Source organism: Nicotiana tabacum, chromosome 11 (genome assembly GCF_000715075.1).
Source record: "Nicotiana tabacum cultivar K326 chromosome 11, ASM71507v2, whole genome shotgun sequence".
NCBI lineage: Eukaryota > Viridiplantae > Streptophyta > Magnoliopsida > Solanales > Solanaceae > Nicotiana > Nicotiana tabacum.
In genome coordinates this window covers 61,195,764-61,223,385 of record NC_134090.1, presented here as the reverse complement: position 1 = coordinate 61,223,385, position 27,622 = coordinate 61,195,764, and the positions used below count along the sequence as shown (strand labels likewise).

At 39.1% G+C, this 27,622-nt stretch overlaps 1 protein-coding gene across 1 annotated transcript; it reads left to right on the top strand.

The window, feature by feature from the left end:
- On the top strand, window positions 1–27,376 carry LOC107825497 (uncharacterized). Its single transcript, XM_075225109.1, has 9 exons — window positions 1–497; window positions 12,569–12,660; window positions 12,856–13,556; window positions 22,623–22,693; window positions 23,444–23,533; window positions 23,667–23,858; window positions 23,969–24,067; window positions 24,867–24,990; window positions 26,544–27,376. The coding sequence occupies exons 1-9, from the start codon at window positions 126–128 to the stop codon at window positions 26,720–26,722; spliced, it is 1,920 nt and encodes a 639-aa protein (XP_075081210.1). The 5' UTR covers window positions 1–125; the 3' UTR covers window positions 26,723–27,376.
- Window positions 27,377–27,622: the final 246 nt, after the last annotated feature.

The following is a 27,622-nucleotide window of genomic DNA, read 5'->3' as shown; positions in this document are numbered from 1 at the left end:
TGGGTCTTTCAGTCATTACACTCTTTTGTCCCCATATTCTTTACTTCTCCGCTCCATCTTCTTCCTCCTCTTCACTTCAACAACTCTCTAACAAAAATCAAACCATAGTTCTAAATGCTCAAAAAATGCAATGTCCCAGCAACTCCTTTCGCTACAACGCCACACAATGCGCGTGCAACCCTGGCTATTTGTTCAATATCACAAGCCGAAGCTGTTACTTGTTCAACGAATGGGGCCCAGTGGAGATGGATTCCGGTGTGGACTATCACTCTGTATCATTCCCCGGAAGTGGAACCATTTTCGATTTTGATTCAATTAGGAAGTTGACTCAATCGCAAGCTGTATTTCTCGAAGCTACACTTTTCATGTTGCTTTCCTGGCTTTTTTTCTGCTTTTTTGCGCGGTGTGCTCCGCTTGGTGATGGCCGTTCGATTTGGTTCAGGATCCGTTGGTGGATTAGTCGCCTTGATGTCTGCTTTGCCTCCCGCCACTGGCTTGTATGATTTCTTCTCTTCATTATTTTAATTTTAATTTGTCGGATAATATTAAATGTAGTTAGGTGTTTAAACTTTGCGTTTTAAATTCTACTACCTTTTTATTTCGTGATTAATGGATTTGTGAGACATTATTTAGGCTACTGGCAAATTAGTTAATTACTCCTTCTGGAAGAATTTTGTTTGTACCAACAGTTAATTGGATTGTTCTACGGAGCTAAGTTGTGAATCGATCAATTCATTTTGAAAGTAAAGTTTTGATATTTGCAAACTGAATTAAGTACTACAAGTTGCAAAAAATATATTGGATGTTTGACTTTTGGAAACTAAATTGGACAGCCAGTTTGGGAAAGAAGTTAAATATCTTTTGGGTATTTAACAAGTTTTTATTATTCTATACCTTGCTTCCTGGACTTATAAAACATGCCACTTAACTCTAACTTGTTAGCATCAATTTAAATCAAACATTTAAAAGACAACTTGGACGTTGATTTCGATTTAAGACTAAGCACTAAACGTAAATGACATTGATATTGCTGGTTGAGTGAACTCACCTTCAAGTTTCGATGTTGCATAGAGCTATAGATGCTAACTTGCATTGCTTTAATAATGATTCTTGGTTGTGACTTGTGACTCATATCCTCCTTTTAGGCAACTTGTAGCCTAAGTAACTTTTTTTCCACTTCCAACCCTTACTGAGAGTTTAACAAGAAAAGGGAAATAAGATCAGATTGCCTTCCTGCCTATAACAAAATCTTGAATACGGAAATGAGAAAAAGAGACTGAATAAACATCAGAAATCCCTTGCTAGCTGCCTCTGCAGTATGCCAGTATGACACAATCATGAGTTGATAAAAGGGAGGCGGAGATGATGGAGAAGGCAAGACGCAAGAATCTATATTTTAAAGAATAATCTTTCTAATGCTGGTTTTCATCAATGAAACATTTCTTACTTATCAAAAAGAATCTATAAAAAACAAAACATTATGTAGAAGGATGAGTATGGAGAGTCTTTCTTCTATTCCTGTGTTTATCCAAATTATTGCCACTCCTCCTTTTTACTTTAATGGGAAATGACCTCTCTACCTCCACAAGGTAGGGGTAAGGTCTGCGTACACAACTGATATGTAGCTGACAACTGCAATTCAGTGCTTTCTCAGGGTAATGAATTGACCTTATCTTGTATATAATTTTCTTGACGTGTTCCTCACTTTTGAGATTAATGATGGAATTGATGTTCTTAGCGCCAAGAACTAAAATAGTAATACCAGTTAATATCCAAGGTTTGCAACCAGAATTGTGGAAATTTCTTTTGGGCCTTTATTTTAGTATTACCTAATTTTTATGTGGTTAAATACCAGTTGCACTCTCCTGTGATACTCTTTTCTAGTATCACCTATCAAGGTTAAGAAAGGGCATTAATAGAGAAAAGGTCACGTTAGTCTGCTGTCCATCTCATTCTATCTTTTCCTTGAAAGCTACGGCTAGTTCTTTCCTAGTATCCAATCTTGTATTGTTATTAGTAAGGAGTTCATACTTCAATTTACTAGGATGCATTCAAGTAGGGTCTATCATCTCTACCATTCCTTTTTAATGTAAAACGGATGTCCAACAACTTTACTTTTCCCACTACTTTTCATATTGAACTCCCTAGCTTCATCAACTCTCTCGATCCATCATATTTACACAGGAAAACTACATTTGGTTTCCTAAATCATCCAGAAAGTTTACACCTAAGTCAAAATTGATGAAGGTCCTTCTGGTCGAAGGTACTTTTGTTTTGCCATTTAAGCATTCTTCAGATTGAGAACCATTTTCTTAATGTTGGATTAAAACAAATTTAAATGGAGTGATATGTATAGTGAGAATTCATATAACCGACCTCATCTATGTGAGAATGCACGCGAGAAAAATCTATTATTGGTTTTAATTGTAATACAATGAATCCTATTTATAAGTACACATAATATATAATCTACTCCTATTACCTATGGGACTAGGACTACAACAACAACAACAACCCAGTATAATCCCACAAGTGGGGTCTGGGGAGGGTAATATGTACGCAGACCTTACCTCTACCCCGAGGGGCAGAGAAACTGTTTCCAGGAGACCCTCGGCTCAAGAAAGCAACAAGAGACGCTATATTAGTACTATCAATAGACTCATAATAAAATAACATAAAATAACATAAAATCCATAACATTAACATAAAATACCATAAAATAACAAAATAACAGCAATATAAGAAATATAGGAAATACGAGAAAGATGTAAAGTATACTAATAACCAACAGATAAAGCCCATCATCAGTAGCTGATCAGTAGCATCCTAAGACTAACTCCTAACTGGCTAGTCTCACTCTAGTGCGCTGTAGAAATATTCACAATTTTTCCCTGACCTACAACCTTAATACTCGACCTCCACAATTCTCTGTTAAGGGCCATGTCCTCAGTAATTCGCGTCATGTCCTGCCTGATCACTTCTCCCCAATACTTCTTAGGTCTCCCTCTACCTCTCCTCGTACCCACCACAGCCAGTCGCTCACATCTTTTCACCGGTGCATCAGTGTTCCTCATCTGAATGTGCCCGAACCATCTGAGTCTTGCTTCCCGCATCTTGTCCTCTATGGGAGCCACACCCACCTTCTCTCGAATATCTTCATTCCTAATCTTATCCCTCCTTGTATGCTCGCGCATCCACCTCAACATCCTCATCTCTGCAACTTTCATCTTCTGGATGTGTGAGTTCTTAACCGGCCAGCACTCGGTCCCATACAACATGGCAGACCTAACCACTGCTCTATAAAATTTACCTTTCAGTAACGGTGGCACTTTCTTGTCACATAGAACTCCCGTCGCTAACCTCCACTTCATCCACCCCACCCCTATACGGTGTGTGACATCCTCGTCGATCTCCCCGGTCCCCTGAATAACTGACCCAAGGTACTTGAAACTACCACTCTTAGGGATGACTTGAGAATCAAGCCTCACTTCCACTCCCGCTTCCATCGGCTCGGCCCCAAATTTGCACTATTCCGTCTTTGTCCTGCTCAACCTGAAACCTTTTGACTCAAGGGCATGTCTCCAAACCTCTAGCCTCTCGCTGACGCCGCGTCGTGTCTCGTCAATTAGGACTATGTCATCAGCAAATAGCATGCACCATGACACCTCCCCTTGAATATGATACGTTATGGCATCCATCACCAGGGCAATTAGGAAAGGGCTGAACGCAGACCCTTGGTGCAACCCCGTAACAACCGGAAAATGCTCGGAGTCGCCTCATGCTGTCCTAACCTGAGTCTTAGCTCCATCATACATGTCCTTAATCACCTTAATGTAGGCAACCGGGACCCCTTTAGCCTCTAAGCATCTCCATAAGACCTCCCTAGGAACCCTGTTGTACGCTTTCTCTAGATCGATAAACACCATGTGGAGATCCTTCTTCTTATCCCTGTATTGCTCCACCATCCTCCTAATAAGGTGGATAGCTTCTGTGGTAGATCGCCCCGGCATGAACCCTAACTGGTTGTCTGAAATAGACATCATCCTTCGCACTCTCATTTCTACCACTCTCTCCCAGACTTTCATGGTATGACTTAGTAATTTGATACCCCTATAGTTGTTACAACTCTGGATATCGCCTTTGTTCTTATACAACGGAACCATTGTACTCCACCTCCACTCTTCAGGCATCCTATTAGTCTTGAATATAACATTAAACAACCTAGTAAGCCATTCCAAGCCTGCTCTACCCACACACCTCCAAAGTTCAACCGGAATTTCATCTAGCCCAGTAGCTCTGCCCCTTCCCATCTTACGCATTGCCTCCATGACCTCATCGACCTCAGTGTCCCTACAATCACTTAATTCATGTGGGCTGTCGGTATTCCTCAATTCACCTAGTACAATATCCTGATCCCCTTCCTCATTTAGAAGTTTATGAAAGTAGGTCTGCCATCTCCTCTTAATCTGGTCATCCCCCATCAAAACTTTGCCGTTATCATCTTTTATGCACCTCACTTGGTCTAGATCCCGAGCCGTCCTCTCTCTCACCTTAGCGAGTCGGAGTAACTTCTTCTCTCCGCCTTTGTTCCCTAATTCCTCATACAAACGAGCAAAAGCTGTCGTCTTAGCCTCCGTCACTGCCATCTTCGCCTCCTTCCTAGCTACCTTATATCTCGCAATGTTCGCTCTCTTCTCCTCCTCGCCAGTGCTCCCTACTAACCGCAGGTAAGCCACCTTCTTCGCTTCTACTTTACCTTGGACAACTGCATTCCACCACCAGTCTCCTTTGTGGCCACCGGTGCGGCCCGAAGATATCCCTAACACCTCTCTCGCCGCCTTCCTTATATAGTCCGCCGTCGTCGACCACATAGTGTTTGCGTCCCCACTACTTCTCCAAGCTCCCATTGCCGACAACCTTCCTTCCAACTCCTGAGCTTTATCCTTAGTCAAGGCGCCCCACCTAATCCTCGGGCGGCCTCGTACTGACCTCTGCTTCCTCCTTATCATAATACTAATGTCCATCACCAAAAGCCTATGTTGCGTTGCAAGGGTCTCACCTGGGATAACTTTGCAATCCTCGTACAACCTTCTGTCGCATCTCCTGAGGAGGAGATAGTCAATCTGAGTCCTCGCCACCGAACTTTGGTAAGTAACCAAATGCTCCTCCCGCTTCGGAAAACTTGAGTTCGCAATCACTAGATCGAATGCCTTGGCAAAATCCAGCAGCGAAGTGCCCCCTCCGTTCCGTTCCCCGAAACCAAAGTCGCCATGCACCTCAGTATAACCACCTGCAGACGACCCAATATGACCATTGAAATCCCCTCCTATGAATAACCTCTCGGAAGGCGGAATACTACGAACGATGTCATCCAACCCTTCCCAAAAGCGCCTTTTAATCTCCTCATCCAAGCCTACTTGCGGCGCGTACGCGCTAACGACATTTAAAGTACACTCACCCACCACCAATTTAATAGTCATTAGTCTATCATTCACACGCCTGACCTCTACCACCGACTCTCTAAGATGACTATCTACCAGGATACCCACTCCATTCTTACCGCTCACGACTCCAGAGTAGCACAACTTATACCCATCCGCGTTTTTCGCCCTCGATCTGACCCACCTAGTCTCCTGAACACACGCTATATTAATCTTCCTGTTCTGAAGGATCTTCGCCAACTCTATAGACTTACTCGTTAGTGAACCTATGTTCCATGACCCGATTATCAACCTATAGGCTCCCTTGCCCCCTCTACCTCTCCTGCCTCCCGACCCACACCCTGACCTCGGCCCCACCCGAGGACATGCCTTTAATCTATCATCCCAGACTGCAACCACTACACCTACGACAAATCTAAAGAACACTCGCTAGAGCACAACAGACAACGAATCAAACTAGAAGGAAACAAGTGACTACTAGTACACTAGTTGAATGATTTAACTATTGTGAACTAAAGTAACATCAATTTAGCTAACACCAAAAGGGAAACAGTAGAACGGGAGGTACCAATTCCCGAGAACCAAACATGTGTTGATTTGCAGTACTCGATGTACTTGCAAGCTCACGCACCGCTTCCCACCGCCCTTTGCTGACGCTCGTCCAGGTTGCTCTCCTTTGCTAGTGCTTGTGTGCCCAACTTGTCTCCAACAACTTCGAGAATTTCCCTGAAAACACAGAAAAATACCACGACCCAAAAACCAAAAAGGGCCGTCACCGCTACCACTAGTGTAGCCCCGAAAGTAACTAATAGAGAATGGGTTAGTATTCTTCGGACCAATAATGGTCAGATCTGGCTTTTACCGCGCAGACCAAGCATGAGAAGGAAACGATGGACCTAGATCAGCGAGCTCCACAGGTCACTTGAAAATGAGATCTAATTGAGCAAAGCTTTTCAGCAAATTTAAACCCAGAAGATGAAAAACCAAGGGCGTAGCTCAATTGAGTGGTGTCTGGAAAATAGATCAACAGTAGCAAGAGCCAAGAATAATAGTTTTATGTGGAAAATGCCAAAATAGATTAGCTAAGTGGAAGTACAACAAGTTACCGAGACTTAAGCTTAAATATTTTGAAACCCAACAAAAGCATAGGATAAACGACAAAGAATTTACGAAACTCTTGTGGCCAGAATCACGAAGATTTTGCTTATTATTCTCCGGCGAGGTTTTCGGCAATATCCGGTAATGACGACTAAACTCTTGAAAACGCTAAATCAAAGAATGATTAATTATAGATTTCTTAAAACAATTAGAGTAAGTGTTAGGTTAATTCACGAAGCAGTATGAAGGAGAAAATAAGAAATGGAAGAAAAGGAAAAAGACTAAAAATAAATAGGAAAGATTAGGAGAAGAAGCAAACCGATTTCTGACGGAAGCTCGTCGGCGGCGAGGTTTTAGAAGTCGGCGAATATGACCGTTGGCAGTAGCAGAAAGGTTTCAAGTTGAACAAACATGCTATTCTTCTCATATATGGGACTAGGACTAATTACATATATATTCACATAGCTATTCTAACACTCCCCCTCAAGCTGGTGCCTACAAATCATATGTACCGAGCTTGTTACATATATAACTAATACAAGGACCAGTAAGGGACTCAGTGAAAATATCTGCAATTTGATCATTCGACTTCACAAACTTTGTAGTATATCTTGCAGGATCACTAAGCGGCTCCCCCTTCCCTGGCATAAGTTTAGAATTCGGATCCACAAGAGTGTCAACAGGTCTACAGCCTGTCATTCCTGTCTCCTCAATAATGTCTAAGGCATACTTCTGTTGTGAGATCACAATACCTGAGCTAGACTTTGCGACCTCAATACCCAGAAAATACTTTAATTTGCCCAGATCCTTAGTCTGAAAGTGCTGAAAGAGATGTTGCTTCACCTTAGTAATACCATCCTGATCATTGTCGGTGATAACAATATCATCAACATAAACCACCAGATAAATGCAGAGATTTGAAGCAGAATGCCGATAAAACACAAAGTGATTAGCTTCACCATGAGTCATGCCAAACTCTTGAATAACTGTGCCGAACTTACCAAATTAGGCTCGAGGAGACTGCTTTAGACCATAGAGGGACCGGCTCAACCGACATACAAGGCCACTAGACTCCCCTTGAGCAACAAAACCAGGTGGTTGCTCCATATAAACCTCATCCTCAAGGTCATCGTGAAGAAAAACATTCTGAATGTCCAACTGATAGAGGCCAATGGCGAACAACAACCATGGATAGAAAAGGTGGACTGATGCTATTTTAGCCACGGGAGAAAAAGTATCACTGTAATCGAGCCCAAATATCTGAGTATACCCTTTGGCAACAAGACGAGCCTTAAGTCAATCAACCTGACCATCTGGACCAACTTTTACCACATAGACCCAACGACAACCATCAGTCGATTTACCCGAAGGAAGAGGAACAAGCTCCCAAGTACCACTCGTATGTAAAGCAGACATCTCGTCAATCATAGCTTGTCGCCATCCTCGATGAGACTGTGCTTCACCTGTAGACTTAGGTATGGAAACAGAGGACAAAGATGATATAAACGCACAATGGGGTGATGACAGACGATGGTAACTTAGGCCGACATAATGGGGATTAGGATTAAGTGTGGATCATATACCTTTCCGTAGTGCAATTGGTTGACTAAGAGGAGACAAGTCCGCAATATTAGCTGGGTCAGGTGCATGACGTGAATTAGGTGGGCCTGATGCTGGGCACGGACGACGATGATAAGTCAGAAGTGGTGGAGCTGCACAAGGTTGAACTGGACTAAGTGGTGGAACTGAAGCTATAGGTGGTGGAGCTGGAGTTGTTGGTGTTGTGCAAAAACCAACTCCACCACGAGGTAAATCACCCTCTGGCGACCAACCTCGAAAGAAATCTCCGCCAGAATACCTTTCACGCGCCCTCACGCGCTGCTGACAGTGAATTTTCCGGCGACACCTCCGATCCACGCACTGACACGTGCAGGTTGTTCTAGCCATTTTTTGGCCCAGGTTCTTTAAGACAGCCTGTCCATATAATTTTCTTTCTAATCCGACAACTTTAGATTTTTTTCGGCGAGCTACAGTGTTTTCCGGCGTGAATAGTGTTTTCCTCCTGTCGTGAACAGTGTTTTCCCAGCTATTTCATCAGTTTTCCCATAGGAGTTATTGATTTCTACTATTTCAAGTGAAGACCTTGATTTTCAGCTCCATCTGACTAAGAAAAAAAATAAGTGTTCTGATTTGGTATTCCAACGTTAACCATACAACTTTTTTAGTCAAGAATTTGAGAAATTGGTTGTAGCAAACTGGGATCCAATACTATGAATAGTTGGATGATCTATATATCGGATTATATTGAGTTCCTTCAGTACAAAGCGTATAAACATACATCTTCAGAGATGGTTTCCGTTGTTCAAACAGGTAATAGCGTGACTTGTGTCTTCCAATCTTCATCCTCCGAGTCTTGGGTCATTGCTTCAGGTGCATTTGATCACATCTCTGGTTACAAATCTCTTTTCACTACTATTTTATATTCTCAATCTCTTCCAACAGTTACAATGGCCAACGGGTCTCAAACCATGACAACTGGAATAGGTCAAGCAAGTTCACTTCCTTCTTTACCTTTAGATTCGGTTCTCTATGTTCTCGGTAGTCCTTTTCTCATAGCCGTTAGTCGCTTAGCCAAATCACTTATATGCTCTTATATCATGTGAGAATGCACGGAAGAAAAATCTATTATTGATGTTAATTGTAATACAATGAACCCTATTTATAAGTACACATAATATATAACCTATTCCTATTACCTATGGGACTAGGACTAATTACATATATATTCACATAGCTATTCTAACAATGACTTGGATTGAGGCATAGTTGGTTTTTTGTTATTTAAGCAGTCCTTTAAAGATGAACTCTTTAGCATAGTCTTCCACTATGTATTCTTTGAAATGCATGTATCCTCATAACTAGGTGTTGGAGACGTTGTATAGAGAAAACATATAGATAAGTGGATATTGTTGCAATGCTACAGAGCCCTTGAGTTTTATTATTCATAAAATGAAATGTTTTACAACTTTGCGAAGGATAGGGTGCAAACTGAAATAAGATGCAAATATTAGGGGGATAATCATAATAAATAAAGGAGTGCACAAATTAAAAAATGGTGCACAGAATAAGGCAAAATAAAACAAGGATAGGGTGCAAATTTTTCAATGGTGCATACATTAGGGGTACAAAATCAAAAGAACTCAAGAAGTGCCTCTAATACGCTAATTAGGTTATGAGGATAGCTAGAAACAGAGCTTAGGGACTGGAGGCCACTTTGACACCATCACCAGATAGCATTTTTCTCAACTGATTACGAGAAGTATTTTGTTTATTAGGAATAGACTAAATAGGGGCATTTTTCTGATTCTCTAGGGTGATGGCGATAGAGTTCTTGGGGATGGTTAAGGTCAATTAACCATTTTAGTTGCTTTACTTATGGTTCAAAAAGATACTATGCAAACTGGTGTATCTGTTTGGTGAAATGCAGTCTGCTGTAGTAATGGTGTAGATCTAGTAGACCATCAGTTTCTTTTTCTTAAAGATAAGGTAAAGGGACCATCATTTCCTTTTCTCTGCGGGGTAATACATGTTAAATTCGACGCTTAGAGCAGTCAATAGTGGAAGAACCATTTCATGGTTCCAGTGAACTGATTTAGATTCCCCCTCATTTATGTATACTAGTCTTATGGTACGCGCTTCAGGCGTGTACTTAAGTCAATGAATATACGACCTTTTAGAAAATTGTCGAAGTACTATTAAATATAATATGTTTGTACTATAAAATAAAAATTATTTTATGCTCCTTAAAATATGTATAATTTTAGTTGAAAAGGATTAAACATTCTATGTTAATTTTTCTATTTTTTGATTTTTTTCACCGCCTGTACTATTCTTATGCAAACACATTTAGGCATCCTAAGAATTTTTTCAAATTGAAACATAATTTTAATTATACAGTTAATTTGAAAAATAATTGAATTGAATTTTAGACTTAATTATTTGCCCTTGATATTAAAAGAACTAATTTATTTTTTATTGATTCAAATTCTTAATATTAGCTCATCTCAAGTTTTAAATATTTAATTGTAACATGGAGGGATTACAATTATGTTATATCGTTCAAATAAGAAAATAATTATATAAGATAATTAAAGTTTAATTTATTTAAAGTACTATGAATGCTAAAACTATCTACATAGTTCAAATAAAATTTACTTAAAAAATATAAAAATATAATATTAGAACTTGTAATTTAGTTATAAAATAAAATAACAAAAAATTATAATTAAGTTCCTTAAATGATAATTGTTGATCCTATTTAGCTATTCAATAAAGAAAGAAACTCTATTCGATAAGTGTTCAATATATAACTTAAAATTGATTTCAGTTATAATGTAATTACTTCAATTCACAAGTTAACTTTTTTTTTAAAATTTAAGCAAGAACACATAATCCTGAAGCATTAAGATTTTTTTTTTAAAAAAAACAATATATTCTTAAGTTCATTCTAAAAGAAATTGTTAGCTAGATATAATTATATTGACCCGTAGATAACTTAATATGTTAATTTAATCATATATTATATTGATGGAAGAAAAATATTGAATCGTAGTTGAAGAGATCTAGTTTAAACTGTTTAGTAATTTAATTTTTAAAAATTGTGAAATTATACTTGAAGGCGATTGTCAGAAGTGGAAAATGGTAAATTCTATTACCATGTCAAGGTCGGAAAAAAGAATATTACAATGTCAAGGTGGCCAATGTGCTTTAAACCTTATTATTTGGATATTAATTTATGAAAATTCTTGTGGTTCATTATAATTCTTTTGCATTAAATACACAAATTTGTGGGTTTTTCTATTTTTTAACAATTTATATAAGGTAAGAATATTAGTTCCTAAATATTATGAATTCTTACATAATTAAAACATGGAAAGATTTAGTAACCAAAATTTGAGGATCTTAGGATCCTAAATATTAGAAAAATAATAAAATTACTATTTTGTCTATTGTGAAACTTTATTTTTAAAGGGTAAAAAAGGCGGATGACATTTCGCTAAGGGCCTTCGTACTTTTAATAGAGTATAGATATAAGGACATCTTGTTCTCCAGCCTCCTAAACTTTTCCAATCAAAATAATCATCTTGTCTGGCTAAATAAGAAGAGTTTTCTGTCCCGTCTTTAGTGTCATTGATTCTCACAAAAGGAGCTCATACTTCTTGGTACTTACTGATATAAAATTTACTTTACTGATTTGAAAAGTAAAAAGGAAGGAAAAACAAAGAGGGTGTTTGGATTGACTTATTTTAAGTGTTTATTGGCTTTTAAGCACTTTTCTAGTTTTTGTGGTGTTTGGCAATGATAAAAAATGCTTAAAAGCACTTACTTTTAGGTATGAAAAGTACAAAAATAAGCCAAAAGCTAAAAGTTGGGTATTACCAACTTATGGCTTTTGGCTTTTAGTTTATAAGCTACTTTTTAAAAGCCAATCCAAACACACCTCAAACAAAGAGAGGAGTCTCTTGGGTCCAATTCGACCCCTAAATATTCTTTGTTCAAATTTTTGTATTTCATTAATTATTAAAACAACCCCGTGCTATCTTATAAAATCTCATTCTGACACCAAAATTATCAAATTTTTCCTGAATGTATCCACTTGTAGGGTACTCAAATCCTAGATTTAGAGGTATGAGCAATTATAGGAAAATTTGGTATACTTACCATATCACATGTTAGTACCAATAGGCAGCTCAAAATTTAACATGCGCTTCATAGCTCATTCGTCTTAGTTACTTGATGGAAGAATAGCCTTTATTTTGCTTATTATCTCGTATGATAAATCACTTCTCACTGAGCTTACTTGTGATGTGGTCATTGCGTCATACCACCCGTTGACTTGTTTGGTTTTAGCAGTTTTCTGTGTTTGTGTGATACTTGAAAAGTATATATTTGTTTGTAAACACTTGAATACACATCTTGACAATCTTTAGATTTTTTCAAAAACATTTATGTGCACCATTTTCATGTAGGATGATCAGCAGGTCGTCATGAAGCGCAAAACAGAGCTTGGTGGAACTTTTTCAATAGCTAGTTGGATACTTTTTATTGGTCTGTTTGCTGCGTGAGTACATGATGTTTGTTTCTCTTTAATTTCCAGTGTCTCGCTATTCCTATCAAGTATTTGGCCCCTTTTTATCTAAAAATAAAAATAAAATCCATCCTGTTTTTTCTTTTTCTGAATAATATTCTTCCCCAGTTCTTTTTCTTCTTTACCTTCTATTCCATCCATAATAGACCCTTTTATATGCTGCCACAGTTTGCTCTACCAAATCATATCGAAGAGAGCTATTGAGATGCACAATGTGAGAGCAACAAATGCACCTGATTTAGCTGCTTTTATAAACGATTTGGAGTTTAACATCACTACCATCTCAAGTATGAGTTGCTTACACTTGCGTGGTCTCGGAACCGTGGTAACTGGGAACCCAGGCTTCGTTGACTATCGATTTGCTCCTCTGTCAACATTTGCCAACTATTCCTGTATAAACACAACTAAAGGACCAACTATCGTGCTTAAGTGCAGCAACTGTCCAATTAGTCGAGATAGTGCCTATATTTCATGGCAATTTGTTGATCTCCCAAATAGTCCTGCAACAGCTATTGGTTTTCAGTTCAACCTAACAGCAAAAGATCCTAAAAATAAGAAACATCTGAGCTTGGTCAGTGGAACACTGAGGAATGGAAGCAATTTTGATAACAAACCGGTTACATTTAGAGGGCTGACACCAAATATATTGAAGTTCAATTTTTTCCCTAGAATGTACCATAATTTGCATGACCTGAGGCTTATCCAACCACTACTTCATGAGTTTCTGCCAGGTTCATCTTTTAATGAGATAAGTCAACTCCAAGCCTCAGTTCAAAGGCCTAATGATGGACTAATCAACACGACATTATATGTCAACTTCCTATCTTCGTATATAGTTGAGATCAAGAATCAAAATGTTTTGGGGCCTGGTGAGTAACATCTTCAATCTCTCGGCACATTTGTGTATTCTTTGCTTTCAATGTCTTATCTGGCTAGTGTTTAAACCTTATGATTTTTGAATTTTCATTGTCATATACTTAAGAACTACAATAATGCATGTATTGTATAAACATCCTTTAGCTCTGAAGTCTGCTAATATCTTTCGGGTCATACTTTTGTGAGATGTGCTCGCGTTTTATCTTTTGACAAATAAAAATTCAGTAAGAAATTATCACTGTGACCATGAAGTATGTGTTGAAGTTTGGCAAAATGCCAAAGTCCCACATTGGTTGGGAGTTAAGTTTGGGGGGGATTTTTCCCCTATAAAAGAAGGCCTAATGTTTAGGATTGAAACACACCTCTCATTTGCCTTCTCATCTGTTTAAGGCATTTGTATCTTCTCTCTTTAGTATTATTTCACTTGTATTTTGGAGTGAAATAAAATATTGGTTGTGTCCGAGGAGTAGGCAAAATTAGCTGAACCTCGTAAATTCTGGTGTTCCCTTTATTGTTGCTTTATTGTCTTATTTATTATTTGGTGGCTGTCATAATTTTTGGTATAGTAGTTGTGACTTATTCACACTATATACATTTGGCTTCCGCAACAATTGGTATCAGAGCCAAGGTACTGTCTTAGTATGCTCTGTGGTTGCAGCATAGTCTGATCTTCCACATCAGAAAAGATTTATCTTGGTAACTGAGTCAAGGTTCTGTCTGAGTATGCTCTGTGGTTGCAGCTTAGTCTGATCTTCCACACCAGAAAGGAAATAATCTTGATTTGTGTCGTCAGCTATTAAATAATATTTGTGTCAAAGATGGGAAACAATAAACAAGAAGAATCTACATCAAGTGTCAACAATACGTCATCATTGGCATCTTCGCTTATGACAAGAATTGTGTCAAATGCGAAATTTGCGGTCGAAATATTTGACGGGTCCGGACATTTTGGGATGTGGCAAGGCGAGGTTCTAGATGTCCTTTTTCAACAAGGGCTAGATCTGACCATTGAAGAAAAGAAACCAGATGTTATTGGAGAAGAAGATTGGAGAATTATCAACCGTGTTGCTTGCGGTACCATTCGATCCTACCTTGCTAGGGAGCAGAAATATCCATACACAAAGGAAACTTCTGCAAGTAAATTATGGAAAGCACTGGAGGATAAATTTTTGAAGAAAAACAGTCAAAATAAATTGTACATGAAGAAGAGACTGTTTCACTTCACCTATGTTCCTGGTACCACGATGAATGAACATATCACCAGTTTCAATAAGTTGGTTACAGATTTGCAAAATATGGATACAACTTATGATGATGGTGACTTGGCCTTGATGTTGTTGGCGTCACTTCCTGATGAGTACGAGCACCTTGAAACTACTCTACTCCATGGAAATGACGAAGTTTCTCTCAGAGAAGTTTGTTCGGCTTTGTACAACTATGAACAAAGAAAGCGAGAAAAACAGAAGGGCGGAGAAGGAGAAGCACTATTTGTGAGGGGTCGTCCTCAAAATCAAACGAGGACAAAGAAGGGAAGATCCAAGTCAAGATCCAGACCCAGCAAAGATGAATGTGCCTTTTGTCGAGAAAAAGGGCACTGGAAGAAAGACTGTCCGAAGTTGAAGAATAAGGCCAAACATAACAATGGAAAGGCCATTATGGATTCAAATGTAGCTGATTGTGATGATTCAGACTTCTCATTAGTTACAACAGAGTCATCAACATCATCAGACATATGGTTGATGGACTCGGCTTGTAGCTATCATATGTGTCCCAACAGGGACTGGTTCATGGAATTTCAAGAAGGAGAATATGGAGTCATCCACACAGCGGATAACAGCCCTCTTACCTCATATGGCATTGGTTCAATACGATTAAGGAACCATGATGGAATGATCAGAACATTGATAGATGTTCGATATGTACCGGATTTGAAGAAGAATCTCATCTCTGTGGGAGCCCTAGAATCAAAAGGGTTCAAAATCATTGCAGAAAATGGAGTGATGAGAGTATGCTCCGGTGCACTAGTGGTAATGAAGGCTAATCGGAAGAATAATAATATGTACCGCTATCGTGGCAGTACAGTTATTGGGACAGCGACAGTAACATCCAGTGACGACAAAGAGGCAGAAGCAACCAAGCTATGGCACATGCGCTTGGGACATGCTGGAGGAAAATCCTTGAAAACTCTATCAGATCAAGGATTGTTAAAAGGAGTAAAGGCTTGCAACTTGGAGTTTTGTGAGCATTGTGTCAAAGTGAAACAGACAAGGGTTAAATTTGGTACAGCGATCCATAATACTAAAGGCATTTTGGATTATGTACACTCTGATGTTTGGGGTCCTTCCAAAACACCTTCATTGGGTGGGAAGCACTATTTTGTAACCTTTGTTGATGATTTTTCTCGAAGAGTGTGGGTGTATACAATGAAAAACAAAGATGAAGTGCTGGGAATTTTTCTCAAATGGAAGACGATGGTGGAGAATCAAACAGGCAGGAGGATCAAGTGTATTCGCACAGACAATGGAGGTGAATACAAAAATGATCATTTCAATAAGGTCTGTGAAAATGATGGCATCGTCCGACACTTCACTGTTAGACATACACCACAACAGAATGGAGTGGCAGAACGTATGAACCGGACCTTGCTGGAGAAGGTACGGTGTATGTTGTCCAATGCTGGCTTGGGCAAAGAATTTTGGGCTGAGGCAATTACATATGCATGTCACCTCATTAATCGTCTACCATCTGCTGCTATTGATGGCAAAACACCATTTGAAAAATGGTACGGAAAACCTGCTGTAGATTATAACTCTTTGCACGTGTTTGGCTCAACTGCATATTATCATGTGACGGAGTCAAAATTGGATCCAAGGGCAAAGAAGGCTATTTTTATGGGAATTACTTCTGGAGTCAAAGGATATCGATTATGGTGCCCTATGACAAAGAAAGTAATATTCAGCAGAGATGTTACCTTTGATGAATTTGCTATGGTAAATAAGGTAACAGAAGATACCAAACAAAATGAAGGTGCTTCTAAGCAGGTGGAGTTTGAGGGAAACTTTATTTTTCCTACACAAGAAGCAGAGGAGGAAACAAATGAAGATTACCCTCTGGAAGGAGAGCCAGTAGAGGAGATTCCAACTCAGGAATCTCAACAACAACTTGAATCAATAGCAACCAGCAGGCCAAAAAGAACAATAACGAAACCTGTTCGTCTCATAGAGACGGTTGCTTGTGCAACCTCAATTGTAGCTGATGATGTTCCTACTACTTATAAAGACGCTGTCCAAAGTTCAGAAGAAGATAAGTGGAGGATTGCCATGAATGATAAAATACAGTCCCTTCATCAGAATCATACATGGAGATTGGCCAATCTCCCGAAGGGAAAGAAAGCAATTGGGTGCAAATGGGTATTTGCAAAGAAGGAAGGATTTCCTAACCAAGTAGATGTTCGCTACAAAGCAAGATTGGTGGCCAAAGGATATGCTCAAAAGGAGGGAATTGATTACAATGAAGTGTTTTCTCCAGTTGTAAAACATTCCTCCATTAGAATTATGTTGGCTTTGGTAGCACAATTGGATTTGGAACTAGTTCAGATGGATGTAAAAACTGCGTTTTTACATGGAAACTTGGAGGAGGAAATCTACATGACTCAGCCAGAAGGATTCAAAGTTGCTGGAAAAGAAAATATGGTGTGCAAACTTGAAAAATCGTTGTACGGATTGAAACAATCTTCTAGACAATGGTACAAGCGATTTGACGAGTTTATGTTGCGGCAAGGGTACAAGAGAAGCAAATACGATCATTGTGTGTATTTGCACAAGCTTAAAGATGGTTCCTTTGTATATCTTCTCCTATATGTTGATGATATGTTGATAGCTTCCAAGAATTCGGAAGAAATTGATAAGTTGAAGATTCAACTGAAGAAGGAGTTCGAGATGAAGGATTTGGGTGAGGCAAAGAAAATTCTTGGCATGGAGATAATTAGAGATAGACGTTCAAAGAAACTCTGTTTATCTCAAAAGGAATATTTGAAGAGAGTACTTCAACGTTTTGGCATAGATGACAAGACTAAGCCAGTTAGTACTCCACTTGCTTCCCATTTTAAGCTAAGTACTACTATGTCGCCAATGGATGAAGCTGAACGAGAGTATATGTCAAAGGTACCATACGCAAATGCTGTTGGTAGCTTGATGTATGCAATGGTTTGCACAAGGCCTGACATTTCACAAGCTGTTGGAGTTATTAGCAGATATATGCACAATCCAGGGAAGGAGCATTGGCAAGCTGTGAAGTGGATTCTACGATATATTCATAATACTGTAGATGTCGGGTTAGTTTTTGAGCAGGAAGACAATCAGTTTGTAGTTGGATATTGTGACTCAGATTTTGCGGGTGATATGGACAAACGAAGATCAACTATTGGTTATGTGTTTACTTTTGCAAAGGCACTAGTTAGTTGGAAGTCTACTTTGCAGTCAACAGTTGCTTTGTCTACAACAGAGGCAGAGTACATGACTATTACAGATGCTGTGAAAGAGGCAATTTGGCTTCAAGGATTGCTAAAGGAGCTTGGTGTTGAACAAAAAGGTATCACAATTTTTTGTGATAGTCAAAGTGCTATTCAATTAGCGAAGAACCAAGTTTATCATGCAAGGACGAAGCACATTGATGTTCGGTATCATTTCGTACGAGAAATCATAGAAGAAGGTGGAGTCACGGTGAAGAAAATTCATACTACAGAGAATCCTGCTGATATGCTGACAAAGGTGGTGACTGCGGTCAAGTTTCAACATTGTTTGGATTTGATCAACATTGTTGAACACTGAAGATTGAAGATGAAGACACAACCAAAATTTGTTATTGAGAGAGAATTGAAAATGTGGAATTTTGCCAAGGTGGAGATTTGTTGAAGTTTGGCAAAATGCCAAAGTCCCACATTGGTTGGGAGTTAAGTTTGGGGGGATTTTTTCCCTATAAAAGAAGGCCTAATGTTTAGGATTGAAACACACCTCTCATTTGCCTTCTCATCTGTTTAAGGCATTTGTATCTTCTCTCTTTAGTATTATTTCACTTGTATTTTGGAGTGAAATAAAATATTGGTTGTGTCCGAGGAGTAGGCAAAATTAGCTGAACCTCGTAAATTCTGGTGTTCCCTTTATTGTTGCTTTATTGTCTTATTTATTATTTGGTGGCTGTCATAATTTTTGGTATAGTAGTTGTGACTTATTCACACTATATACATTTGGCTTCCGCAACAGTATGAACTATGTTAATGATGTCTTGTGATTCTGAGGAGAACTAGTACACGTTCTCAAAATTCATTTATAATGAATCTGATAGCTCTTCTCTTGTAACTCTTCTTATTTTTGCGTGTTGATTGATCATCTTCTTATAATTATTTTTAAAGTTTGTCAGTTGTCTCGAAAACTGATATAGGCGAGAGTCTTCAGCAGTTTTGTGCTTTACATAATGATGATCTGTGTTTTCCTGAATTTCCTCACCCCCCTCTTTGTCTTCTCTTTATCCTCCTCGTGTTCTCATCTTTTGGAAGAAAACAAAAGGGCGGGAGTTCTGGATTGGGTGGTTGTTAACATCTAATTATCTTCTATATGTACATCTTATGGTGAAACTACGTATTTGGTGTTCTGCAGCACCCACAGAGATATTTATTCTGGTATACATGCTTTAGTTTTTTCCCTTAGTCTGAAATGAAGTTCTTTCATTTCTTCTACTGATATTAAATATGGAGCATCGATTAGGAGGCCATGCCAAATGGTTATGGGCTTATGGTTAAGAGTCTTTTCTGCAGAACTGAAAGTTTAGCTTACTGCTTAAGATCCTAAGCCAGTTTTTTCAATGCCAAAGTTGTCCACTAGCATTTTTTCCGATGTAATTCATGAGAAGCTTTCTTCTCTGGCTAATACAGAGTGCATAATTAACATTGCACAACCTGTTAAATGTATTCAATACCAATCTTGCATATGCCATTGCTGCATAGCAGCTTAGGGCCTTGAGTGGAATGTTTTTTTCCTTTTGCCTATCTGTCACCAGTCATGAGCAACTACAACTCGTCTAGGAATAAGAAAAGACAACATAGTCTGAAACAAATGTTAATACAAAGCTGAATAAGATAGGAAGGAGAAACACTGGGCTGCGAACGCCAAGCAGCTACCTAGTCAACTCCAGAGACCTGCTGGAAGACTGATCAGCACTCGCTATCGCGACCCTAGACTCCTGGATCTGCACACAGGGTGCAAGGAGTAATGTGAGTACGCCAACTTAGTAAGTAATAAAAGTAAAGGCAGCTGAGCAGTAAGAAAACACGTAAACCACGTCATAATGCTACATCAAAACAGTATAAGTCCAGAACAATGCAGTAAAGCAATAAAACTCGTAAAAACAACTTAGTTCAGTAAAACCCTTTTAAAACATTTTTCAATAATTTCAAACGAGTGATGAAAACAGTGAGTAAAAGGAAAGAAACGTAATCAGCCCCTCGGGCAAAACATGTACCACAACCGCCCCTCGGGCAAAATATCAACAGAACCAGCCTCTCGGGCTATCTCACAATCACTCGTAATCAGCCCCTCGGGCAATAACATGAAACAACAATAGCCCCTCGGGCAATATCACATCTCACACTGGGTACCCGCACTCACTGGGGTGTTCAGACTCCGGAGGGGCTCCTACAGCCCAATCGCTATCACAAGCCATCTCGTGGCATAACAAATCAGGCCCTCGGCCGCTCATATATCACAAATCAATACACATGCTGCGGCGCGCAGCCCAATCCCATAATAATCCTCACAACACAGGCCCTCGGCCTCACTCAGTCAGAAACCTCTCAAGCCACTCGGGCAACAGTAAAACATGATGCTCAGCCCAAAATATCATTTAAAATATCAAAATGGAGTAAATACGGCTGAATTATGAAAACAGTAGAGTACAACATGACTGAGTACAAACATGAAGTCAAAACAGTGAGGAATAGTAATAAAAATCCCCTAAGGGTCCAAAACAGTTGGCACGAGGCCCAAATATGGCATTCATCCCAAAACATGGTAATACTTTCCAAAACACAATGATATCAAACAGTTTTCAATCAAATACGCGACTTAACAATCATACGGGATGGACTAAGTCACAATCCCCAACGATGCACGACCCCACGCTCGTCATCTAGCGTGTGCGTCACCTCAAAGTAGCACAACGATGTGAAATCTGGGGTTTCATACCCTCAGGACAACATTTACAATCATTACTTACCTCAATCCGGTCCAAACTCTAGCCCGTGATGCCTTTGCCTCTCGACTCGGCCTCCGGATGCTCCAAATATAACCAAAACAGTACCATACCATCAAAATATGCTAAGGGAACAAAGCCCACTCAAAAATAACCAATTTACATCAAAAATCCTGAAATTGGCAAAACCCGACCCACGGGCCCACGTCTCGGATTCCGATAAAAATCACAAAACTAGAATCCTTACACTCTCACGAGTTCATACATATCAAATACATCAAAATCCGACCACAAACGACCCCTCAAATCCTCAAATCAAAGTCTCCAATTTCAAGCCCTAATTTCCCAATTTAGGCTTTAAATCCCATAAATTTCATAACTAATTAGGTAGAAATCACCATAGAATCGAGTATTGAGTTCAAAAATCTTACCTCCAAGTGTTTCCCTTCGATTCCCTCTTCAATCCTTCTCAAAAAGCTCCAAAATCGCTCGACAGTGGTGGAAGATAGACAAAAAATCGCGAAAATGGCTATTTAAACATTCTGCCCAGGTGAAACTTCCTTCTTCGCGAACGCGAGGAGCACTAAAATCCATTGACCACTTATTCCTCCTTCGCGAACACGACATACTCCACGCTAACACGATGCTTCCACCCTCCAAGCCTTCGCGAACGCGACTGAACCTAAGCTAACGCAAAGCACAAAATCCTGGGGACCCAGCCGCTCCAACTACTCTACGCGAACGCGGGACCAACATCGCAAACGCGAAGGGCAATTCTCCTGCCTCGCTTCACATCCCTTCGCGAACGCGAGAGCCCTCTCGCGAACGCAAAGGCCAAATATCTGCAACACTGAACTGAAGAAATCTGCAACTTTCAAAACAAGAATTTGATCCGTTTAACCACCCGAAACTCACCCAAGGCCCTCGGGACCTCAACCAAACATGCCAACACATCCCATAACATCATTCAAACTTGTTCCAACCTTTGGAACGCTCAAAACAACATCAAAACATCAAATGATCATCGGATTCAAGCCTAAGAAATTCCAAAACTTTCAAATTACGCTTTCGATCAAAAAGTCTATCAAACCTCGCCCGAATGACCTGAAATTTTGCACACACGTCCCAAATGACACAACGGACCTACTTCAACTTCTGGAATTCCATTCCGACCCCTATATCAAAATCTCCACCACCAACCGAAAACCGCCAAAATTTCAATTTCGCCAATTCAATCCTAAATCTACCCCAGACCTCCAAAACTCATTCCGATCACGCTCCTAAGTCCCAAATCACCTCCCAAAGCTATCCGAATCATAAAACCCAAATTCCGAGATCGTTTATCCACAAGTCAACTTCCGGTTGACTTTTCCAACTAAAATGCCAACTTAAGAGACTAAGTGTCTCATTTCTCTACAAAACCACTCCGAACCCAAACTAACCAACACGATGTGATGAAATACAGCTGAACAACATATAAAGAAGCAGAAATGGGGGAAACGAAGCGGTAACTCATGAAACGACCGGCCGGGTCGTTACACGTAATCAGATTATACTTATCACACTGCTGATTTTCAGGCTAAACTTACTAAAAAGAATATTGAACTTGCTACTTTAATGCGCCCTTTCATATTTTAACTGCTATGTAGGATATAATACAGCTTCATACTGATATGATAAGAAAAAGAAGACTGACTTTTAGGTTTGCTTCAGAAATCTAGTGTGTATATCAAGTGCTTTAAATGGTTCATTTCATTTGGGAAGCCTTTTTTGTGGTGATGTTTTGATTATATATTCCTCTCCCAAGAGTGCAGTAAGCTTCCTTGCGGATCTTGGTGGCCTTTATTGCATCAGTATTGGCCTCTTCTTCTACATTTTGGTGCAGGTGAATTTTCTTTTCATTCTTTTTGTTACTAGTCCTGTATATTTTGGACTTCATTGTAAGATATTGCATGTACTTGTTTACGTGTACGCATCCAGTACAAGTATACGTGTAACATGCGTCTTTTGTCAACTTTCAATGCATTGTGAATAATATGCACAAAGTACCCATACTCGTGTCTCATCCGTTCGACACAATAGTCAAGGCAAATGAAGTATCGGTGTAACCCAAGTGCGGTTGAGTACAATGTGTTATCTAACAAAAAGGAAAAAGGCACTTTGTTAGCGATTTTGCTGTGAAAATTTGCTGTATTCTTGAAGTTTAGGTGCTGATGATATTGCATGGGGCTCTTAGAGTTAGTTATGTCTGCTGATTAAATCTTGGATATGAATATTATGCTTCAAATTAGAAAAGGAAAAACAAAGGTTAGGCAAAGTGTTTTGTCTGACACCGATTTCGTTGTATCACTTCAACTACTAACAATCGAAATGTTCAAGATTAAGACATTTTCTTTCTAATTTGAATAGAAGTTATTTACTTCTAGAATGGAATGTGGGTTGAAATTAAGATTGATCTGCCGGCCTGAACTTAGTGATGGAAGAAAGGAACCCTGAAGGTACTTGGAAGTTGTAAAATTCATAAAGTAACTTTAGAGTGTTTTACTTATTTTCATGGAAAATTAACCTATTTGGAGGGTGTGATTGATCCCTATGTCCATACTTTCCTACTTATGTCAATACTCCTATTTTACAGTGTGAATATAGGATCAAGAAATTACGCAATGAGGATTGTGTAATGCGGAAGGTTAGAAGTCGCCGAAAAGCTCAAGACCGCTGGGATAAAGTGAGTTTTAATATAAACAAAAGAATTCACTTGATTTCTTCCTGAAGACAATCTTTTTTTATTTTGCCAATTCAGCTGCCCTGTCTAATTTCCTTATCCTTTGCTTTGAATTTTCCACTTCCTTTTCTGATAGCTGAGGAAATATGTGATGTACACATACGCTCCTAACCAATTGGAAGAGGTGTACGACATGAGAAATGATGGTTGTTGCACAGGTGTCAAAATGGAATCACTCAACAGAAAGAGCTCTTCAGTTAGAGGAAGAGGGTCTAGCAGATTAGATACCATCAGTTTTAGCCGAAAAGTTAGCTTACCTAGTGAAAAGGTGCAGCTTTGCTGCCTCAACTTCTTTATATCAGTATGATTATATCTGCTGCTTCTTGACAAATGTCATCGGAGATCATAAACTTTTGAAGTCCTATTTTCCTTTCCCAGAGAGCCATTTCAGAGCAGATTGATACTCAAGGTGCCACACGTTTTTTGCCTGAATCTGCAGCAGATTGCCGAAAGAGTACACGTCTGAAGGAAGAAAGAGTCAGTTGCTATTTCTCTCTGATATTTTTTTTTCTTGAGGTTTCTAAATGACATTTGTATTTTGGCTACTGTCTCGACCTGATCCCACGGACCTTTTCATGTATTGGTGCTATCATTCCCTCTGTTACGCTATGATTTGGGCTTAAGACAACTTGGCAAAAGAAATATCTAAATGGTGTACATTAAATGTTTAAGTTCTTCTGTTTTAACCATACCAGGGGTGTTACAGGCTTACAGCTACTTCCTTCGATTTTGCAATTTTTGCTGTTATATGAGGTACTAAAAATGAATTGCTTTACTTTATAGAACCTTCAAGAAATATTTTGATTTGATTGCCGAATACCTGTGAGTGTCTAATTTTGCGACTTTGGGGTAGCATTTCTTTCCCTCTTCAGAAAGTGGTCTTGGACTTGTAGAAGCCGACACAAGTAGAATATGGACAAGAGACCTTTTAATGATGTTATATTTTTATGAAATTACCGATTTAACATTTAGGTGCTTCATTTCTCAAATGTTGTATCATGGTTTTAGATATTTTTTATAAGGCACGTACATATATGCTATGATCTTTTCCTGCTTTTGCTGTTAGTTCTTCCTCTACTTGACAGTACACAGTTCTTTCTTCATTTTCTGTTCTTATGCTCAATTTAGTTTGTTTCTTCTTCCCTTTTGCACACTAAGTGTTAATTCAACTTGGTTTTCATGGCTGCTTTCTTTATCTTCCCAAAGAACTGGCAATTTCACTTTTGCTTTATCTGTAGGAAGCTGTTAGACTTATCTTTTATCCTTGATACTTCAGTTTCAAGAAAATGCTGTACCTCCAAGCACGAAAGATAGTAAACCTGAAGATTTAGATATTGTTATCCAGTCTCCAGCTTTTTCTGCAGCTGACAACTTAACTGTTCCACCTCCGCCTCCATTAGGTGAGTTTGAAATCATGAGATCAGTGTTATTTATGTTCTCTTTCCTCATGCCGCCTAACATGTCAGCTGTTTGGATTTCATGATGTCGGATGTTAAGCTGCTCATACATATCATGCTTCAACCTATTTAAGCTTTTATTCAAGTTGCACATGCTATTATCAAGTGCACTATAGATTTGGTCAACATTTCTGGGTTAATGTCATGTGACAAGTATAAGATATTAAGGGTCAAGGTTATGAGAGTCCACTGTCGATGATCTTGTTCTCTTTGATTTTAATAATGTATTTGAAGATTATAAACCTCAACTATGTATGGTGACTCGTAACTTCCCGGCTGTTAAATATTTGAACAATTATTTCCTCGGATATCTGTTTTCTATCTCTGTTTCTGTGAGTTTGGTTTCAAAATGTGGTTGCATGTAGAAAATTGCTGCAAGGATATGCCATGTTCCTTCTCCTTTTGTAGTGAAGCCTTCATAAATCTAAGCAACTCTAGGCTCTAGCAGATAGAACTGCAATATAAACTATATCCAAGCTTTTAGCTATTGCTGATTGTGACTGGACTGGTAGGTGATCAGTAAAATAGTGAACCTAGGAGCTTGATAGTAGTTACTTTGGGTGTTTGCTAAGCTAGTTGGAAAATCATAACTTAGGGTATCAACAAACTGTACGTCGGCAAGCTATTCTTTCTAGCATTCTGTTGCTTTTGCCTGAGAAATTGATGTCAAAGGGAAGATGTCATGTTGTGGTACCAGTTTTCTGGTTTTATAATTTTCTAGTTGAGCAACCAACTCTGCTGATGTGGGTAGGCTTTTTCCCTTTACCAATGCCAAAAGCGCTGTAGTAAATGCAACAGGAGACAATTTCCTATTTTAGTGCTAGTTGTGGAGACGGTATGTTGTCTACTCCACTATATGAACTAGTGAAGAATTTATAAGACATCCGTACTTTTATTGTCCCTTAGAAGCTTCTCTCTTTCAATTTTATCCCTCGAAGGAGGTGCGAGAGGTTGGCCATGGAGATTTTGAGGAGGGGTCGAGGTAGGCCTAAGAAGTACTGGGGAGAAGTGATTAGGCAGGACATGGCGCTGCTTCAGCTCATTGAGGACATGACACTTGATAGGAGGGTGTGGAGGTCGAGGATTAAGGTAGAAGGTTAGTAGGTAGTTTATAGTGTTCACCGATAGGCTTAGTAGCATGCATTTCCCTTCATAGTCTTTGATTTTTATTACGGTATGTGGTTTTGTTCGCCTCAGGTATTGTATTCCGTGTTGCTATTATTGGATACTGTTTTCCTTCCTTGCTTCCCTCTTCTTCTTCTTGCCCTTCCTGAGCCGAGGGTCTATTGGAAACAGCCTCTCTACCTGCATTAGGTAGGGGTAAGGTCTACGTATAGACTACCCTCCCCAGACCCCACATGTTGGGATCAAACTGGGTTTGTTGTTGTTGTTGTTGTTGTAGTCTTTTTGAGATAGAGTTCTGGGGTCTGACAAGTATCAGCGATTTTTGATTTGTAGTGTTTGTCTAAAGTAATGATGCTGCTTTTGTTCCGCAGAATCACAGGCTGCTGATCATATAAGTATGACCAATCTCCAGAAAGATCTCCAAAACCTCTACGAATACAATATGTTGCTCAGGGAAAAGTTGATTGCTGCCCAGTCAATGCTTCATGCATTAACCAACAAGGAGTCGACTTTAGCAGCTAATAATGGTGATATTATTACTAGAGAATGATTGTGCTCAATTGAAGTGGCAAGAAGACAGCTGCAACTTGTCCAAACACTTCCATTCTCTTGAATATTCTGAGAGATTCTGGGAATTTGTATTATGGAGGAAACAGGCTCAAAAACTGATTATTGAAGGATGCGGTAAGCAAATTTGTGTACATGTTGCTGACTTGGTTATCTGTAGAGTTGTGGTTGATAATGCCCTGTTAGTAGAACAAACACTGAATGCAATGCTCAAAGGTGATGAAGTACTTCTCTCTGTGCTGTACATTACAAATTCGGAGGCATTGTGACCTGAGAATCATTGCCAATGGTACTATCGATGACAGTCTTCTGTTTGTTGTATGATTTTATTACATTTAGCAGGGAGTTCATTCTTTTGGAGCAGGATTATGTTCCTTTATGAGTTAAATATCTGAGCTGGTGTAATGTACAATATGTAGGACAATGATTTAAGGAAATTTGATTACACGATATTGGTGCACTAGCGTGAATTAGCTATAATAGTTACTGGGCTATGTAAATCTACCCGAGACAGTTCTGTATTGGTACTCCTTGTTCTTGTTTCTCTTCAACTGCTTACAGTTTTCCCAGTTTCGTTTCGTCAAAAGTGAGAAAATGTAAAAGACTAGATTTTTGCAACATATTTTCGTGTTCACCAGGTCTAAGGTTTATATCCTATTGCAGTTTCTTCCACATTCATGAACGGAGTTGTTCTTTAGGCCTACTCCCATATTAGTGTTTGGAAATTTTCAATTCCTCTATCTTTGGGTACCCGATTTGAACCGTTCAGGTTATAACTAGTACGATTTAAGATGGGGGGATTTGCATCTATACTCGCTTTTTGGGTCACGTTTTAACTTGTGCTCACTTTACAAAAAAAATTGCAAGTGTACCTACTTTTTCG